The 19441-nt window shown below is 38.0% G+C and overlaps 1 protein-coding gene across 3 annotated transcripts in view; it reads right to left on the bottom strand.

Moving 5' to 3' along the window:
• The window catches only part of samd12 (sterile alpha motif domain containing 12), a 116796-nt gene that overhangs the window by 71335 nt on the left and 26020 nt on the right, over nt 1–19441 (bottom strand). For 2 of the 3 annotated variants that reach the window (XM_041245655.1, XM_041245653.1), the window contains exons 2-3: nt 17548–17726; nt 375–504 (exon numbers count right to left, since the gene is read on the bottom strand). In XM_041245655.1, the coding sequence (XP_041101589.1) occupies nt 375–504; nt 17548–17726 (309 nt within the window). The remainder of the gene's footprint in view (nt 1–374; nt 505–17547; nt 17727–19441) is intronic. The other variant, XM_041245654.1, reaches the window with a different exon arrangement.

The raw sequence follows: 19441 nt of genomic DNA on the forward strand, positions 1-19441 counted from the left end.
GAGTGTCTGTTAGAACAAAACAAGCTGAAAAAATAATGAATCATGGTTATCCATTGAGGACATCTTAAAATCTCAGGTCATTTTCTCCGAATAGAACTAATGTTATAGCCGGGTTGACTGGTTACATTTCTAGTACAATGCTACATAAAATGCTACAGATATATATATATATATATATATATATATATATATATATATATATATATATATATATATATATATATATATATATATATATACCTATATATATATCAAATTTTGATATCCTCAACTGACTGATGAAAAACCTATTGCGTTTTCCAGCCGCTTTATTTTTAAGACAGGCGTGGGCCAAAAAAAAAAAAAGCCTTAAAAATAAAATGTTTCACTCCTACCTGTTATATCATGCTGTTTGAAGGACTCACTGTAGATTTGATACTGGTTGGGGCAATGTTTCTTCAGCCACTTACAGACATCCTGCTGGGTCCATAGAGCTACCGGCTTAGACAGCTTCACATTGCCAGGCTGTGGAGAAGACAAAAAAAACAAAAAAACACGTCAATAACACCCAGCCATGACTACAAATATAACACTATCAATATTATGAAAAAGAAGACAACCATGACCTATTACTTTGTCTGATGACCTAATACATTTTTCTTCTGTTGGTACTGGATTAACGGTGTCATACGTGTACATTTTTTTGCCAACGGATTATATAAATATATATAATTATATAATATATATTATATTATATATATATAATATATCCCCAGATTATGGAATACCCTTAACAATATATCTTTATACAGACACACAAACTCCATATACCTCCAGAATATTGTGCTAAAGAATGTCCTTAACAATTTGTATTGCAATTGGATAAGTAGTTCTTTAGATATATGTACATCTGTCTCCACTCTGTATGGTTGCCTCCAATATATCCCTGGTGATGTGCACATGAACCCCAAGGGGGAGATCATAAAATTAGACCCTTACCTTTTGTTCAATGCAATACTCTTAACAATGCATAGTGAATTACACATGCAGTGAAACATTAAACCTATATACCATACTGTGTGCCAATATGGACTTCAATTAGTGTCATAGCCTGCACTTCAGAACGTCATGAGAAACAGCATTGACACTCGAGCCACCCTTTTGTGGATTTGTCATGCTACAGCAGTCACTGAATGCATGTTTCATTTATACATCAAAATTCCAAGATAGGCTTTAGTAGCCTCACACTCCTGGTTTATCTGCTCTAATTGTACCTTAATGCAAGTTACGCCATTTCCATTGGGTTTCCTCCTCTAGGGCAATCTCATGTAAACCAGGATTATAAATGTTAATTGGTCATGTGAATAAAAAAGCTCTGCGTTTTGTTCAGATCTTTATCTTTTGGGAACTGTATTGCTCTGGTAAAATGTATTTTTGATTATTGGTCATGTGACTTGTAGTTAGCTGGAAAGCTGAAGTGAGTAATTTAACAGTTTACCCAAAACCAGTAGACATTTACACTGCTTCATCACCTTTGAAATGACACCACTATAATAAATTATTATACAGTAATGTTAGTGATAGTAAGGAGTGGCTTTTGATAAATAAATACATCAAAAGTAACTAAAAAGGAAACAAAATCACTTTCTTAAAAAATTCACTTAACAAAAAAATAAAATGTGTTCAGCAATAATAAGATGTTGATATGGTAGGATTCAGACACAATACATTTTCAATTTTACCTAATAGTTTCTGCTATTTTTTAAAGCCTTGCAATGGACTGGCGTCCCATCTAGGGTGTAGTCCCGCCTTGCGCCCTGTGTCTGCCGGGTTAGACTCCAGCTCACCGTGACCCTCTAAAAGGATTAAGCAGTTAAGGATAATGGATGGATGGATTTTTTAAAGTCTTCATAAGGAATAAAACAAGACTGCCCTCTTGTGTTATAGTGCCATATGTCAGCAATGTCAAAATGGGCGTTAACAAACGTGAAAGGAAATATATTTCACAGAATATTTCCAATGACTATATATGAATTATTTAGCTAAAAAACAAATCCATTATTTTGTGTAGCAGTGCCAGGTTTACAATACATACCATTGGAACGGAAATGGAATACAATCTAAGGATTATCTCAAAACAAGTAACAGTACAAAGTTTAATCACAATTGGATAAGCTATTCTAGAGCTACAGGAAAATGTAGAGTCTTCTGCAGTTTGGTGAAGAGACATGCAGGAGTGCCATGCCAATGCAATGCTCCCTGTGCATTGATAACGTCCCACTAACGTTATTTTGAGCTGACTCTTAATGAAAAAGCGTTGATTGTAAAAAAAGAACACTTTAGTTTTTTCTTCTGTATCTTAAATGAGACTATTATTCTGTTTCATTGATAATGCAAAAAAAAAGGCAGCTCCTTGTTTTTAATTAAAACTGAACACAAAAAGCAAGTGAAATTAAATTGTCCCCTGATTAAATCGTAATGATTCATTGCCAAAAAATTGTATACCCTGGTTTTCAAATAATAGTTTTCTCTTAACTACGATTTAATTAAATCAATTCACTTGCTTTATGTGTTCGGTTTGAATTAAAAATAAGGAAGTGCCTTTTTTTTTTTAACATTATCGACGAAACAGAAAAATTACGGGAGAAGAAAAAAAACAAAGGGATCTTGTTTCACAATCAACATGTTTCCAAGGGTTTAATTAATCAACTGAGTTGGCTCAAAATAACTTCAAAAGGGACTTCACATAAAATTTAAAATAATAAAAAAAACAAAAGAGCCCTAATTATAAGAAGGTTTATCATAGAATTTTAACTGAACACTTTTCAAGTTGAAGGTGACTCCTCCTTATATCCTCAGATTTTCATGATCTCAATTATAAGTTTCATGTTAATTGGATACATGGTAAATGGTTCTAAAATGTTAAGGTGGTTTAACAGAAGCTGACTAGTATTAATAATTTATATTAATAAGTCATCATCAATACCTATTTAAGGTAAAAGTAAGTGTGATATACGCAAAATCCGGTAATTAAATCCCTGTCACTAGGGGTACTGAATGCATCCCAGAAGCACATAATACAAACTGCAGATTGTTTTTCCTGCCTCTTTAAATCAGATTCCCTCGTTATTTTCAGAAAGCACCCAAGGGCAGAATGTCAGCTTCAATAATGTCATTTCAGACACAGAAAAACCTTCCTAATGATTTTATTTAATTAAAAAGAAAAGAAATTCCAAGATGTTGTGTAGTTCCTTTAATGGGGGTCTTGGGAGCAATATTATCATATATACTATCAAGCTAACTGTTTCAATGGTGCCTAGCATGGAGAAGTGTTGATGCAGAGCATTTTTAAGCACGTTATGGAATGCAGAGTTCTAATGCTCTGAGGAATCGGGTTTCAGAACCTAAAGGGTTCTTTGATTGTACACATTGTTTTTCCCAGTCATCAATAATGTAAATAGTCCTTTACTTTAGTTCTGCATTCCATAAAGAATACAGTCACATTTCCAATAAGAACAGACGGCAGTAATGTGCTGCAGCAAAGTGCAATAGCCTCCTGGGGCTATTCACTCAGAAGACAGGACATTAGCTCACTTTACAAACCCAGAGCCAAAACATCTTTAGGTCATAGGATGTTTGCACATTCTGCTTTAATATTTAGACCTTGAATGAGATGCTTGATAAGCATTTGGCTACTGCTACCTTAACTAACAAAATAATTACATAAATCTTACCTGCAGTGAGATTTATGGAACTGCAGTATTCAGTAAATAGGTCTCAAAAGTGTAGTTTTTAAAATAAATCTCTGTATCATGCCTTGTAAACAGAAGGTCACCGGTTCAAATCCCACCTCTGCCACTGACTGACTCACTGTATGACCCTGACCAAGTCTCTTAACCCCCTTGTTCTCAATCCTGTGGATAAAATGTTAATATTTTAAGTGACTCTGCAGATAATGCACAGCTCACAGCCGACCTCTGTAATATTATTATTATATGTTCTATTTTTGATCTACACCGATTTGTAATTTCTTTTACAGACAAAGATAATGTCAGACTCTAAAATCTGATCCTCAAAGGGTTTGAACATTTCCAATTGCCCTTCATACTACTGCCCAATTTTGTTATAGTTAATCACATACTAGGTTTTGTGTTTATTTTTTATCATATGTATTATTCGTGCAGTAAAACCATATACTCTGTCAGATTAACAAACAAAAGGTTTCTGTTTCTCTGTCCAATTGAAGGTTTCCAGAGCCTGCTCAATGTCTTTCTTCTGTTGCCAATTCACCAACACCAAAACCAATCACAAATAATAACAACCTCCTAATTTACGATTGAGCATTTATAGTTTTCAGAAAGCACCTAGTTCCACTATAATACGGATATTATGCAAATTAAGAAAAAAATACATTTTCTTTTTTAAACCCATCAAAACAGACTGAAGGTGTATTGTTTTCACTGTATCTCCCTGTCTATTTTTCTTTTTTTTTTAATTCAGTGGGCAAGTAATTAATATGGTTGAGTAACAGCTGCTTCTTAGTGGCAGTCCCTGACAGAGCTGGGAGATATCCCATACCCACAACATCAATATGCAGCTATCAGCCCGAGCCTTCTTCCCAGGAGATTAAACAACTGAGCTTCAGTCCCAATTAACAGCAGCTCTTCACAGCTTTACAGTATGATCTTTATTTTGACACAGCTGAGAATAATGTGATAATATATTCAATGCAAAAATGTAACCTTAGAGTCTGGGTTCAAATACCAGCTCAGCCAAGCTGTAAAAAATAAACGCATTATTCATATTTACACGACAGTGTTTCTCTAAAAAGGAATCCGTCTTTTTTGTAAAACCACAGGTGGACCAAAAAAATGTAGTCCAAGTTATTGTCTTGTATTTAAAAATACAATAATAATAATAATAATAATAATAATAATAATAATAATAATAATAATAATATCAGATTGTGCCTTTTGTAAACATTATTTACCTTCTGAATACAATCTATCCAACAAAACAGTTGCACTATACTCAGATGGCATTTATTATGTGTAAAAACACTGAGAATATATTGGGACCCCATCCTGCTACCTAACAATAAACAATCTAAAACACAACCTTGTTCTATGTTCATTCACCCAGGGGGTAGGTCTGGTAGGTTAGGAGGTAGGCTAACTGTTAAAATAATTAGTCCCAAAGGGGAGCTTTGTTGTACTTTATTATTAGCAAAATACTTGAAATTATTTGAAATTAGTCTGTCCAGACCTACACTGCACATTCTACGACAGTGGTATGGTTTGAGAGAAGATCGATTCATTGAATTTGTAGGAGCCACTCAAAGACTTTGAGAAGTTTCTGATTGTTCAGTGCGCTTGAATCTGGCATCTATTTTGTTGTGTACCTGGATGTAGTGTACCTGGGTGTAGTAAATGTGATTTAATTACATAGAAAAAAGTCATGTACCAATTAAACTTTGAATCCACTGTTTTGCTTTGGGAAATGGTCTTAAAAGGATAATCGCTCCATCAGGTTTTATTTGCATATTCAAAAGATGTATATGCCATCAAGAAATTACTTAGAATTTTCTAATTTCTACAAATAATTATGAGAGCTTTTCTCCCCCTCTTTACAACACCTTGAGGGTGTTAATTTGTTATTAATGAATGATGTAATTGTGACCAAGTTTATATTTACATACATTTGTTTAATTTATTATTTTAAAATGAGATTTTATGGGATTTAGCCACACTTAGAGGATATTTATGATGGCAAATAGATAGCTAATTAGAAAGCAAAGTAACCACGTTTACATATGTAATAAAAAATCTGGTTAAATACAAATCATTTTTACTTTCAACTTAAAAAGTATAATTGTCTGCAGTTTGTGATACAGGTACTGAAATTGTAATGGTTTTGGAATAATTAAGCACAGTGCCTTCATATATAGACAAATTGTAGAAGCATATACTGTATTGGCTAATGTTTGATATTCTAGGCATGTACAGAGATGTTCAGAGTTATATATTGTATAGTATAATTGTAAAAATAATGCACAGCTGGGTCAGCCAACAGTTTATTAAGCACAGTGATGAAGTTGTTACTAAATACAAAAAACTAAAACAGCAGGAGATAGTGGCAGACATTTCGAGTCTAATATTAGTTTGCACAGTGCTGGATTAGCATGAAGATTATATTTGAATTAGGATTAACTGCCTTTAAAGTGAATGTGACTGTTACACAAGGAGCTAATTGCATCTACTAGTCTGTTAAACTTGAATGTTATTCCACCGTGACAAGGACAAGAGAATAATTACACACAACATTATATGTTGAGTTAAATCCCTCTAATACTGCTACCTAAGAGAATGAGTAAGATGGTTAAGTGCTTAATTAAGTGCTGGTCCTCAGGTCTTTAGTCTGTTTTCATTGTAAGAGTGGCTGACAGAGTGTGGTCTTAATGGCAAGACTGTCTTAATATTCCCTGGGTGTCTTCATTACTCTAAAGGCTAAACTTCCTCACTATCTTGTAAAGCGCTTTGTAATGGTGGTCCACTCTTAAACGTGCTATATAAAATATATATTGATTGATTGACTGATTGAAACTAATGCAGTAGTTGTAGTAGTAGTAACACAAGCATTGTTGCAGATCATGTATCCCAATAAAGCAACCCTCCACCATGGTTCAACGTTATCATAACCCTGGTTCCATGAAATTGAAATGTAAACCTTCACCGAATGGGTATTTACCACCCAAAGACCTGGAAACCGGATAAGATTATCAAAGCTACTCACCGAGTCTGTGACTCAGTCATTGACGCAGCGACCTTGAAGGTTAATGGTTACTTTTCTATTTCAGGGAACCAGGGTTATGATAATAACTTACATGACATGAAAATGTTGAGATAGTCTTCGGCAAAAAGGCAAGATTGTTATGGAGCGTAACCTTTGTCCTGACCTCTGTAAAAAGTAAGCAGGTTTGCAATGGAGAATGTCTGCATCTCACTAACCTTCTTTGCAGAGGTAATAGCAAGCAAGAAAGTCGCTTTGAGTGATAAATATTTCAGCTCAGATGAATGCATGGGCTCAAATGGAGGTTTCATGAATGCATTAGACACCAGGTTTAACCTCCAGCGAGGAACAATGTCTTTCACAGGCGGCCAAAGCCATCGAGCCCATTTCAAAAATTGCCCCACCAGGAAGTGAGCTCCTGGGGAGACCAAATCAATTTTGACATGGCTTTTCCCTCGTCAAACAGATCCTGCAAAAATTGCAGTATAAACTGCCATGGGACAGGTTGTGGGGTCAAACCCATGAGGCAGACACCACGTTTACCTGTATTGGGAACATGTGGACTGTGCCCCAGATGGCTCAAAAGCAGCCGTTAAGGGGCCAGACCCAGAGCTGCAGACTCGATGGGTCGGGATACCAGAAGGACCCCCGTGCCTGACTGAGCAGTTTCCACAGCTGTCACTCAGGAGCTGCATCAGGGTCGAAAACCAGTCACCTGGGCCAATAAGAGACTACTAGGAGCATCTTGGCCTGGTCCTATCTGATTTTCTCCAGACACAGTGAGAGCATGGCCAGCGGTGGGAAGGCATGTAACAGGAGGTCCGCCGCCCAGTTTGTCACCCTGGGCAGGTGTACTGCCCATACTGAGAGGAGGTTCTCGTGTGCCCAGAGCAAAAGCTTGCGGGCCAGATGATGGAGACTGGGCGACCTGATACCACCCTGGTGGTTGATGTAAGTCACCTGGTTCACCACATTTAGGAGCTCTTAAAATAAACAAATCCCCTGGGCTGGATGAGATCCTCCCAATAGTACTTAAAGAAATGAAAGAACTTGTCTACAAACTGCTAACCAAGATCATGCAACAGTCTCTTGAGACAGAGGTTGTGCCAACAGACTGTAAAATTGCAAACGTAATCCCGATCCACAAAAATGGAGACAAAACCGAACCAGGTAACTACAAATCAATAAGCCTGACATATGGAAACTACAACAAGATCCAAAATGGAAAATTACCTATATGGTAAAAGTATCCTGGGAGATAGTCAGCATGGTTTTAGGAAAGGGAGATTGTGTCAATCTGCGTGATTTGTTTGAGGATGCAACATTGACAATGGATAATTGCAAAGCATATGACATCGTTTATTTAGATTTCCAGAAAGATTTTGACAGTCCTGCATAAAAGATTAATTCTCAAACTGAATGCAGTAGGGATTCAAGGAAATGCATGCACATGGATTAGGGAAAACAGAAAATACTGATTAGAGGAGAAACCTCAGAATGGAGTGTGGTAACCAGTGGAATACCACAGGGATCAGTATTAGGTCCTCTTCTCTTCCTAATCTACATTAATGACATATATTCTGGTATAGTAAGCAAACTTGTTAAATTTGCAGACAACACAAAAATAGGAGGAGTGGCAAACACTGTTGCAGCAGCAACAGTCATTCAAAATGATCTAGACAGCATACAGAACTGGGCAGACACATGCAAATGACATTTAATATAAAAAGTATAAGGTACTGCACACAGGCAAAACAAATATACATTATAAATACTACATAACATAACATAACATTATCCAGGTTCAAAAGGCATGTCATACGCAGACAGGCTAAAAAAAAATAATTTATTCAGTCTTGAACAAAGAAGACTACGCGACGATCTGATTAAAGCATTAAAAAATTCTAAAAGGTGTTGACAATGTTGACCCAAGGGACTTTTTCAACCAGGGGTCACAAATGGAGATTAGACAAAGGGGCATTCAGAACAGAAAATAGGAGGCACTTTTTTACACAGAACTGTGGGAGTCTGGAACCAACTCCCCAGTAATGTTGTTGAAGCTGACACCCTGGGATGCTTCAAGATGTTGCTTGATGAGATTCTGGGATCAATAAGCTACTAACAACCAAATGAGCAAGATGGGCCAAATGGCCTCCTCTCATTTGTAAAATTTGTTATGTTCTTATGTTCTTATCAGGCATGCGTGCCTGGGAAAGGAAAAGTTGCCTATATGCAGCTATCTGTGCAGCCAGGTTCCTGCCTACAGCATGCTATTCAGTTTTGATACACAGAGCAGGTTCTTGTTAACCAGGCACAGCTCATCCAGCTGTTCTGGTGAGGGCCTGTGACTGTCAGACAGGGACCTGAGCAAATAGGACTAGTAGGCTACCAGAATACTATAATAGTTGCCAGCCATGTGGCGAAAGCACTGACTGAATAGGCATGCTTGAGGATCACCTCCAAGACCTGGCACTGCTTTTGGGGCAGACAGCATTGTTTAACAGGCGTGCTAAATAAAGCGCCTGTACCAAAATGGCAATTAAAGCCTCCACAGGTGGAAATTGAGCCAGGCCCAGCTTCTCTGCATAATGCACCTGTGGCAGGCTGGCGAGTGGATAGAGGCCCAGAGACAGACTGCAGTTCAAAAATATACTTTTATTATAAATAGATACAAAAATAAAAAGGCACAAGGGCCAAAACAAAGAGATTGAAACACAAAAACAAAAGACAAAAAGCAAAATGTACAAAATAAAGGTTTCCAGGTTGGGCAATGCCTTCACTGGATTTAGAAAATTGAAAAATCACAACCAACAAAACACCAACCTGCTTCCTCAGCTCCCTCCTCCCAAATGAGAAGCAGAGGCCTCCTTTTATGTCAGGTGGCTGGGCGCTGATTGATCGTTAATTAACCTAATCAACTAATCAACCCCAGCCACCTGGACATAATAAACCCAGGCAGGTAGGGGAAATTAACCCCATCCCTGCCAATTTAAAAAGGGCAGAGCTTTGCTCTGCCACAGCACCCTATATAGGATGTCCACTGACCAGGAAACAGCAGGAGCTGTAGCCAGATGATCCCAGACGACTGGATCTCAAAAAGAAAATCCAAGTGCACTGGTGGGGACTGGAGGAGAGACACGGGAGAGGTGGTAGGCTCTTCCTTGTCCACCTCTCCCAGATGGACTGCCTTATCTCACCTTGTGTAGTCCAAGGCACTTGCGAGACTGCAGTGGCCCTCTTGATCAGCGGTAGAAGCTCTGCAGAAAGGGAGAGCTTAACCGCAGGGGATTTGCTTTCTGACTCCACGTCCTCAGATGTGAACGTCAGCTCCTGTTCACCCCCCTCTTCAGAGGCGGCAACGGACATCATGGCCTCCTGCTGCCAATCTACACTCATAGCCCCCTGGGGCCCCAAGGGTACAGACGGGGCAGGCAGAACAGAGCGTTCATGCAGTAACTCTGCGAGCACTGTTCCTTGGTGGGAAACAGCTGGCCAGAGCTTTTCCATCTGCTCCTAGTCCACCAGTCGCTTGGGCCTGCAACTCTTCTACCTCGAGGGAGGAGAAGGAGAGGCAGAGGCAGAAGAAGATGAGGAAGACCTTGAAGACAGCTTCCTCCATGAGCTACTTTCCCATGTGCATTGTCCAGTCTCCCTTGGGACAGTTACCGCAGGTAGAAATGTACAGGGATGCCCACCTGTAAAAGCCACTGGCAAAATCACTTAGTCAGTACCAACACAAGACTATGGGAAGCCTTCTTGTTAGAGGTACTAACAGCTTTCGAAATGGTGATGCAAAAGCAGTCACCAAAACCACAGCGATATTCTCTGGATAAGACTGCAAGCAATCTGAACCGAAGCATGTATCTCGGTCTGGAGCTATGCAGCCTGGGTGAGAGCACGAAGTCAGCCAACTTATGGTGTTTGATCCCTAGAAAGAAGCGACTCAAGCCACTGGCTTCACACGGGGCACAAGGCTGCTGCGGGACATAACAAACAACAGGCTGTAGTGCTCAATATACATGTAAATAGAAAAACTATTACAGCGTTAATAAAATATCACATAAATTAAGTGTAAAACACAATAATTTGTGAAAATGATACATTCATAAGCAACAAGTGCTCTCCTGTCAGGTCAGTCTTGAAAGGTAAAATTATACAAAATCTGTGTGTGCAGTCCCTTTATGCCCTCAGGGGTGGGCCATGACTGCGTCACAGGCTCGGTAAGCAGCTTTGATATATCTTATTCTGGTTTCCGGGTCTTTAGAAGGTAAATGTCCATTCAGTAATGGTTACATTTTGTCCCAGAGAATTGTGCATGAATGGTTTGAAGAGCATGACAGACACTGCAGGCATTTTTCATGGCCACCACAATCCCTGGATCTCAATCCAATTAAACATATTTGGAATGTATTCAAACAAAGCATTCACCAATACAATCGTCTGCCAACCTCTCATCACCACACCAGTGGAATGATGAAACTTGGGGAGTCTATATAATGTTGTGTTAAAGCTGCAATCAAGGCAAGCGGTGGCCCAATATCATATTTAGTGCATAGTGATTGATTATAGTTAAGGATACAAGTTTGCCACAGTGTCACTTTGTACAAGAATTGACAGAAAGGTCACCAAAGTTTTAGCTACATCGACAAACACAAGAGCTTTAAAGCAGTGCACCAAAACCAATTGCTTTTGACTACTGACACGTTTAAATGTTACTTTAGGAGTACAAAACTTCACACACCAACATAATTTCTGATCAGAGTTGAGGGTCTCAGACCCTGTGCCACCAAGTTAGAATTACATCATCTACAATCTTGTGAGGTGCGTCTTTTTTGGAAAGGCATACAGTCTTAACAGATTGTCAAACCTTTCACCTGTCATTCTAAAATAACTAAAACATCTCTCACTGTCACATACCCGTATCTCTCTAAATAATGTTTGAAATTCTCCCTTTCAGGTTCTATGTTGGTTCCAAAATTTCAGCAACTTTATTCAAATTCACAATTTTCGTGACCTACACAACAAAATTGTAGCCTTAACTATAGTAGATAAGAGGGGATCTTCAATTTTTAAATGCATGTATATGGCTATTTAGAATATTACAGCCAGTTATTGTCTGTCTTCGCTCAAACAGTTTGATTATCACTGAGGTATCAACTACAATCAAATGGTATAAATATACTGTAGACACTTGACAGCTGAAGGCTGAAGTGTTTTGCTGTCACAGTGGAGTGAAAACTTGAATTCGTCACAGCAAGTATTGTGTGTCACACTCACATGTTGAATGTCCTTACCTGATCAACCAGGACCTCTATGATTCAGTTAAAAAAAACAACAACTTATCCATGGTAACATCCTCTGCGCATAACACCAGTGAACACAATTGGAGTAGACAAGTCACCGAAACATTGATAGATGGTCACAGGGACAAGGGAACATGATTCTGTTTAGCAATGCGTGACGCTTTTGGAGACAGCAGGTGAGTGTTATATTTTGTGTAATTAATGGAAAATCTAGCAGCCTTAGTTACATATAGAAGACCCATCCAACCCTTATATTCCCATTTCCTCTGCTGCTAATCTCTATTTTAATAACTGGTGAATAGTGCCACCTAGTGAATAAATCACCAAAAAACATGTATTACAAACAATGTTTTCTTTAGTCAAACATATTATAATAAAAGAGAATAAAGCCTAGATTAAAATGCAATAGTATGGTTTACTTTATTACTGATATTTTGCAAAAGAACAGAAATCTACAATCAGAAGAGCAAATGCTGATGCCAACGAGAAAATTCTATTACAGATTTAGTGTCGTGCCAATCAAATAAGTAAAATAAGTTTTGCCAGAGAAGAAAATTATGTAATAAACACATACCAGTATAGACGTGATCAGGCTGATCAGATGCTGAGTTTTTCTGGTTTCGTAACGTTATTGTGCTTTTTCTAAATGATGGAGTAACATTTTTGAGAACTTTGCCCAAAGTGTATTTCAGATATTTCCTAGTACATACACTGTATATTCTATATTTTCCAACTATAACCCTGTGCATAGAACTCTAAAGCTGCAGAAAACTGGGGCTGAAACCACTGTAATAGACCGACACAGCGCGTTGGTCCAGTACATTGTGATAGAATTGGTAAATCAAAATACGAATATTTTTAATATAATATATGAATATGACCTTTAGTACAGAACCACTGGATTGCCATTGAAGGTAATTTGGCGAAGGCAGACTCCATCCATATTGAAAGCAGCTCACATAATGCACCAGTTACTTTTGACAGGCTGTTGATTTGGTGGTTAAGCAGTAGAAAACACGTACACGATCTGATGAATCCTTGCTGTGTCATGCTATTTTAAACTGTTCTATCTATACTCCAGGCTCTCGTTAACTTCAGTGATGCAGAACAGTCAGGTTATACTTTGTGTTTAATGTTTGATTTCTGCTTTAACAGACAGATCGAGAGCAGTGTTTTTTTCTTCTCTATGTTTGGACCTTTATATTGTAGAGCTGTCTGAAACATTAGAAGTTTGTTGTTCAACTAGCCACAGCATTTTTAAAATGTGTTTTTAGTTTATATTTTAGACCGGATTGCCTAGGCTGCTTGAAAATGCTGTTTAAAGTGAGAACATCTACCTATGGGGCCATTCTACTTTGAACCTGATTGGCTGAGACAAGTTTATAATATAAACCAATAGCCTTTGCTCATGCTTAATCTCAAAGTATCTCTGATTCATTGTTCTTTTACCTGTTGAAAGCTAGCTTGTTCACAGAACTAATAATACACAGAGTGGAGGAGTGAGTTAGTTTATTTTTGTCGCTGGTCTTTTAGAATCCATATGGCAAGGTGTTAGTAGTAATAATTAACAGCGTTCACAGGAGAGAGAAAAAAAGCCTGCAGTTAAAATTAGATTTCCAAACTGTGCAGACAATGCTGAGAAAAATCAAACACTTTTAAATAATGTTGCTAATCCCACTGGTTTCTGAGTCATCGGTAAAGGGTCCTTTCTTACAGCTGTAGCTATTTTTAGCCGGTTCCAATTAATTAAATGAGTACACAAAACCTGCCGAGTGAAAGAGGCAGAGTCCTCCAGTTGAGTCTCTTTGTAAAGCAATACAACAAGGTGAACTCAGTGTAGCTAATACCATAAAAATGTGCTCCATAGGCCTGTATATAACTGGACAAAAGTAACTTTCTGAATAATGTACATTATGTATAATGTAAATATAGAAAATGTTAATATTTTAATTTTTACTCTACATGTTTTTAATTGTGGATGGTTTGACAAACAAGCTATTTTTTTTTTCTAACAGTATCAGGGAATCCACATGTATTTTATGAACCATTGATTTCTAAGAGTAACCCCAGTATAACCATGGACGCAGGGTTGATAAAATACAGTTGTGGCAGGGTATACAGTAGGTTAATCAAATTGACCCCTAATACATGTAACTCCACAACCCCTACTCTACATCAAGGCATCCAGCTGATTGCCCTTGAGCCATGTATGGATACTGAAATCCAAAATATAGTTCTTTAAGGGCAACTGTTAATTGAATGTATTAGGTTCAGTAAATAATCAGAATAATACTGAGTATATGTCTACGGGATAGCATGTGTTGGCATTCAATCAGCTGTGGTGTTTACTGTATAGATTTCACATTACTGAGTTACCATAGTTGCAGAGGGAGCAGTCATTACAGTTTTAAAACCATGTCACTTCAGAAATTCAGCTTAGAAGTGGTTTGAAAAGAGACTTTTTTTTTTTTAACAGTTAGCACATAAAATAATGATCTATGTAGAAAAGAAACCATGTACATCATGCCTCTGGGAAGATCTAAGTAAATGTCACCATTAAACAACAAAATAACGCAAACCTTTTATTTTCATATTGAGTTAAATGTAAAAAACAATCAGACATAGATAGGTAGGGTCCTGTGTAAATCATGATTTCACAGACTGCGCAGAAATTGTGAAATTAGTGTGGCACCACGATTTTTTTGATATTCTTAAAGAAATAAAAAATACATTTCAAAATTATTATTTGTATTTCATGCAAAAAAAAAAAAAAACACTAAACTGTACAGCTCTGCTGTGTGCCTGCGTGTACTATTCACCATGCACACAGTGCTTTGCAGTAATTATATTATCTGACCATATGTAATCAAAATGGATGTTTCTAAAAATATGTCTGCAGCACATCATGTAAAGCAGTATCCAGCAGGAGTTTTACACAGCGATGGAGATAATCTCTTCTGTACGTCCTGCAACGTTACTGTAGAACTACTTAAAATCATCTGTTGACAGGCATTTAGATTCAAGGATCCACCGAAAAAGAAAGGTAGAAAGCCAGAGCAGTACTTTGACTGTTTTACTTGCAAAGAAACAAAAAAAAAACTTGACTTCATGGTTTTTCAATGGACTTTTGAACCATGCAAGCACATAACATATTACATTTTGACTTAACAGAGCCGTTTGTTTGCACAAATATTCCTCTTGAAAAATTGGATAACCAAAAGTTACATAAATTCTTCAGACTAAATGTTGCAAATGGTGGAGCGATTCCTTCATCACCCAGCTGAGATGTGAATACTCGTATGCCTAATCCACATAATCCTCCCATGACACTGTTAGCTCCAACAGAACAAGGCATGCTGAGGCTGACCCCAGGACAATGTCAGGTCAAAGTGTAGTTGTAGCAATCTTGGGTGAGATAATAAGGCTGGCCTACATCTGCCTGTATTTTCCAGTATCTAGCAGCCTCCAATTGTCCCAGGAGATTCTTAGCTCTAATACCTTTACTGTTGGTTGGTCTCTCGGATGGAGGAATGTTGTTCTCTGGGATGCCAGGTATTGCTGATATTGGTAGCGAGCTGTTGATCTTATTATGTTCTTCCAGTTCTAATACCAAGCATCACAGTGCCTAGTCATGACGACAAGTTAAGCGACCCTGGCCCAGAGTCATGTTACATTCTATAAGAATGTGTTTCAGGGTAGTAGGTGATGAATATAAATTACATGCTCCCCTAACCACTCATTCTGCAGTGATGGAAGAACAACATATGTGGACCTGATCAGGAAACTGACCCTCCACTGTTCCACTGTCTACAGGTCTTGTGCCGTTTCACATTCTCCGTGTTTAGCCTGGGACACCGTCTTGACACACCTCATCCTCTCCTCCTGCTTTTGCACTTCAGTAACTACCAACTTCCTCCTTTCTGCTGCAGCTGCTTTCTGCCTCTCAGGAGAGCCGAAATGAGACCAAGACCTCCTCCTCTCTGTTGTATTTGCCCTATGGTATCATTGATACAACAGGCAGCCTTTGAATCTCCCACAGCATCCTTTTGCTGCCGATTTTCTCCCAGTTCTCAATACGGGTGCTACCTGCCTCACACACTTGTCACATGATTCCATCACTGTCATTTATGTCAATCTATTGCCAGATCACACTGACACGTTCCAAGCATCCCCAAAAGTTTGGAATTCCAGCTTCCAGTATTGAGCTGTTGATCCTATGGCTCTTCAACAGATAGTTTGACAACCTTTGTGCTACAATGCTGAAAAATATCTTACCCCCCCACATTTAACAGGGAAATTGGGAATAAATGATCACTCATCACTGATTACTAATAAGAACTGACTAGATTATTTCTTAGCGGATAAACCCTCTCTAATCAAGAACGAAAAGAAACATAGAGACTGCAAGAAAGACAACAGGCTACTCACAGGAAAAGCAGCAATCGGTGCTCAGCTGACAAGCCAATTCTTGAAGCTTCTGGGATTTTGAGCTTTTTTAAAGAAAATAAATGTCAACCATTTTGTGTAGATTGTTGTAGCAAAGGTGATGCAGTGCTCAGTAATAACACACACAACACAGTTCACAGTGAAAAACAGATCTTTATTTGTGCTGGGTTGCTTGTTTGGCAACTTTAAATAATAATACCTGGCTCTACACAACGATGTGTATCGCTCAGGTAAACCACGGGGTTCAGTCCTGAAATAATAATACTAATAATGACACACACTTTATGCACACATGATCACAAGTCCACTAGTGAGTGCTCCTAGTGCAAGTACCGATTTAATACAATAGTCAGTGACACCAATAGTGCAGTGTAGTCTGGGTTTGATGATGGCTTAGAGCAACAGATCACAGATATTTAGCTGTCTAGCATAACAAATAACAACAGTTAAACAGACAGATAAGACAACACTAAACACTCACTGTACTTTTTCGTTTGTACATCCTTTACAGGTCTTTCCGTAACCATAACAAAGGAACAGATCGCTCGGCCACATCCCGATATACCTTTCATTCCTTTGGCAGCGATGACTGATACATAGCCTACCACATTAAGGCGCTAACTTCTAGTATTGTGGCTTTGCCCCCTTTATGGATGACCGACTTAGGATTGACCCTGGAATGAGCTGTCAAACCATCCAGTCCGGGGCACACTGTTCCTGTTATATCATGCCCTCACAGGTCAGGAGGGAGATTGTTGACTCTGATTCATTCGCTATCTGTCACAATTGTTCACCAGTTGTCTTTGTTCACATACGACTATGAAGAAAATACCTTTAATAACCAAATTCATCATACAGCAATGTGTGCTTCTTTCAAATACAAAAATGTGAGATCTGTGAATTAATGGTAATACTAGACATATAAGAACTGTTTAACTGGAATTGTTTTGTTAGCTTTATGTTTTTTTTTTTTTTTTTTTTTAAACTGTCAGATAACTAAAAACGTGTGTTTCCTCCTTCAGTTTCTTACCCGTGTTGTTTCTGCATCCGAGTTCTGTTGTTTTGGACTTCCTTTAGTCTCGGGCAGGCTTGGATTACTCTCCTCACTCCCCGCTGGACTCTCTGCACTTTCTGTCTGCAGCTCTAAGCACACTTCTTCTGTGCAGGATGCATGATCTATGCCATTCTGACTCAGGTTGCAGTGGACTGCTGAGTAAAAATAACAAGAAAACAAAAGTCTACAATCAGAAAAGGTCACATAAGCAGGCAAGATGTTACTTATTCAATGGGATGAGTATCACTGTTCTCAAATGTATTACAGTAATCAGTAGCTTATCCACCAGTCACATATCCGCCATGATCAACCTCTTCAGCAATGTTAGTTTATTATTGAACAGAGAAAATTAGTTCAGATATTGTAGATCCTACCAAAGTTCTCGTACACTGTGCTGTATGTACTCCATGCACTGCCATTGCTGGTAGTGTCACGTGAGCTGTTCAGTGTGTTGATATATAAATAAATCCTGTTCGCCTGTGGGGCGTATAAACTTCAACCTCCGTCTTGATCTTCTGCATGTCACTCAGCAGCGAATGCACGCACCCACACCACAGACAGCTACTCTGTCACAAGCATTAATACCCTGTATCTTTCCAAAACAAGGAATTTAGGGGAGCTCCCTAACAAAAGCTGAATCTCAAAACAGTAATTGTGTGAATATATTAATTGTTGCAGCTGTGTATAATGGTATTTAAAACAGGATTCATTTATCCGTCTTTTTACACATCCGCCCTTATTCTGGTCAAACTGCAGTCGGATATGCAACGGATTACTGTACCACTGAATTACCACTAAATTTGAAGTCATCTTGGACTGCTTAATGTTAAACTGGACAAGGTAGTACAAGATTAGAGGTAATCAGGGAGCGTGAAACCAGCCCCTAGTTCCTAGGGGTGGAAACCTGAGATCATTATGCAGTCTTTGACATTTTCATCCTACAACAATCTAACCAATCACATTAAATGTCATAGAAATATAAAAACACAGGCAGAAGATTGATATCCTAAAGCAAGGCATTCTGTAATGCAAAACTATCACAGTAAGTCCAATTCTTATCCAATATTATATATAATATAGATATATATATTATATATTGATTATATAGATATATATATATAATATATATATAATATATCTATATATATTATATAGTCTTATGTACTTTTACCAAATGAACGTAAGCAGGAACAGATCCTGGATATACGCTGTTCATGTAAAATGCCAGTTTTGTGGCACTTGTGAAGTATGCTATCTGCCAATTAAAGTGGTTTCTGGTGTGTAGTATACATAAAATAGATGCCTTGAAGAAAAAGAAAAAAATGTCTATTACAAGATTTACGATTCTCAAATTCAACTTGTAAACAAATGCAGTCACTACTATATTGTTTGAGTAATACTTTCAAATGGAAGAAAAAACATGACTGCAGTATTCAATCATTGTATCTCAGGGGGCTGAGAAGATAACTATCCATTGGGCTACTAAGGTTGGTCAGAAAACACACATTGTATTTTTGTACAGCACATCAGCACAGTGCGCTTACTGGGGCAGGTAAGTGTATAAGGTGGATAGCCATGGTTCTGAATTCTTCCACTCCATATTTTGTTTGTTTATTTGTATATCTAGATAAATATAAATAAATATATGATTTTATTTACAACATGAACCAATAAGATATGGTTGGTAAAATGTACCGTACTCTTATTTTACGATTGCAAACTGAATGTACAGCAGTCACTGAATGTATGGCAGTTTAACAAGTAGGGATATGTGTGGGGTGGTCTGGAGAAAACGTTCCCTGAAAAGAGAATGATAACCATTACCGAATGGGAAGAGCCTCTCTGACCGTCAATCTCTGAACAAATATAC

Source organism: Polyodon spathula, chromosome 3 (assembly GCF_017654505.1).
Source record: "Polyodon spathula isolate WHYD16114869_AA chromosome 3, ASM1765450v1, whole genome shotgun sequence".
Classification (NCBI taxonomy): Eukaryota; Metazoa; Chordata; class Actinopteri; order Acipenseriformes; family Polyodontidae; genus Polyodon; species Polyodon spathula.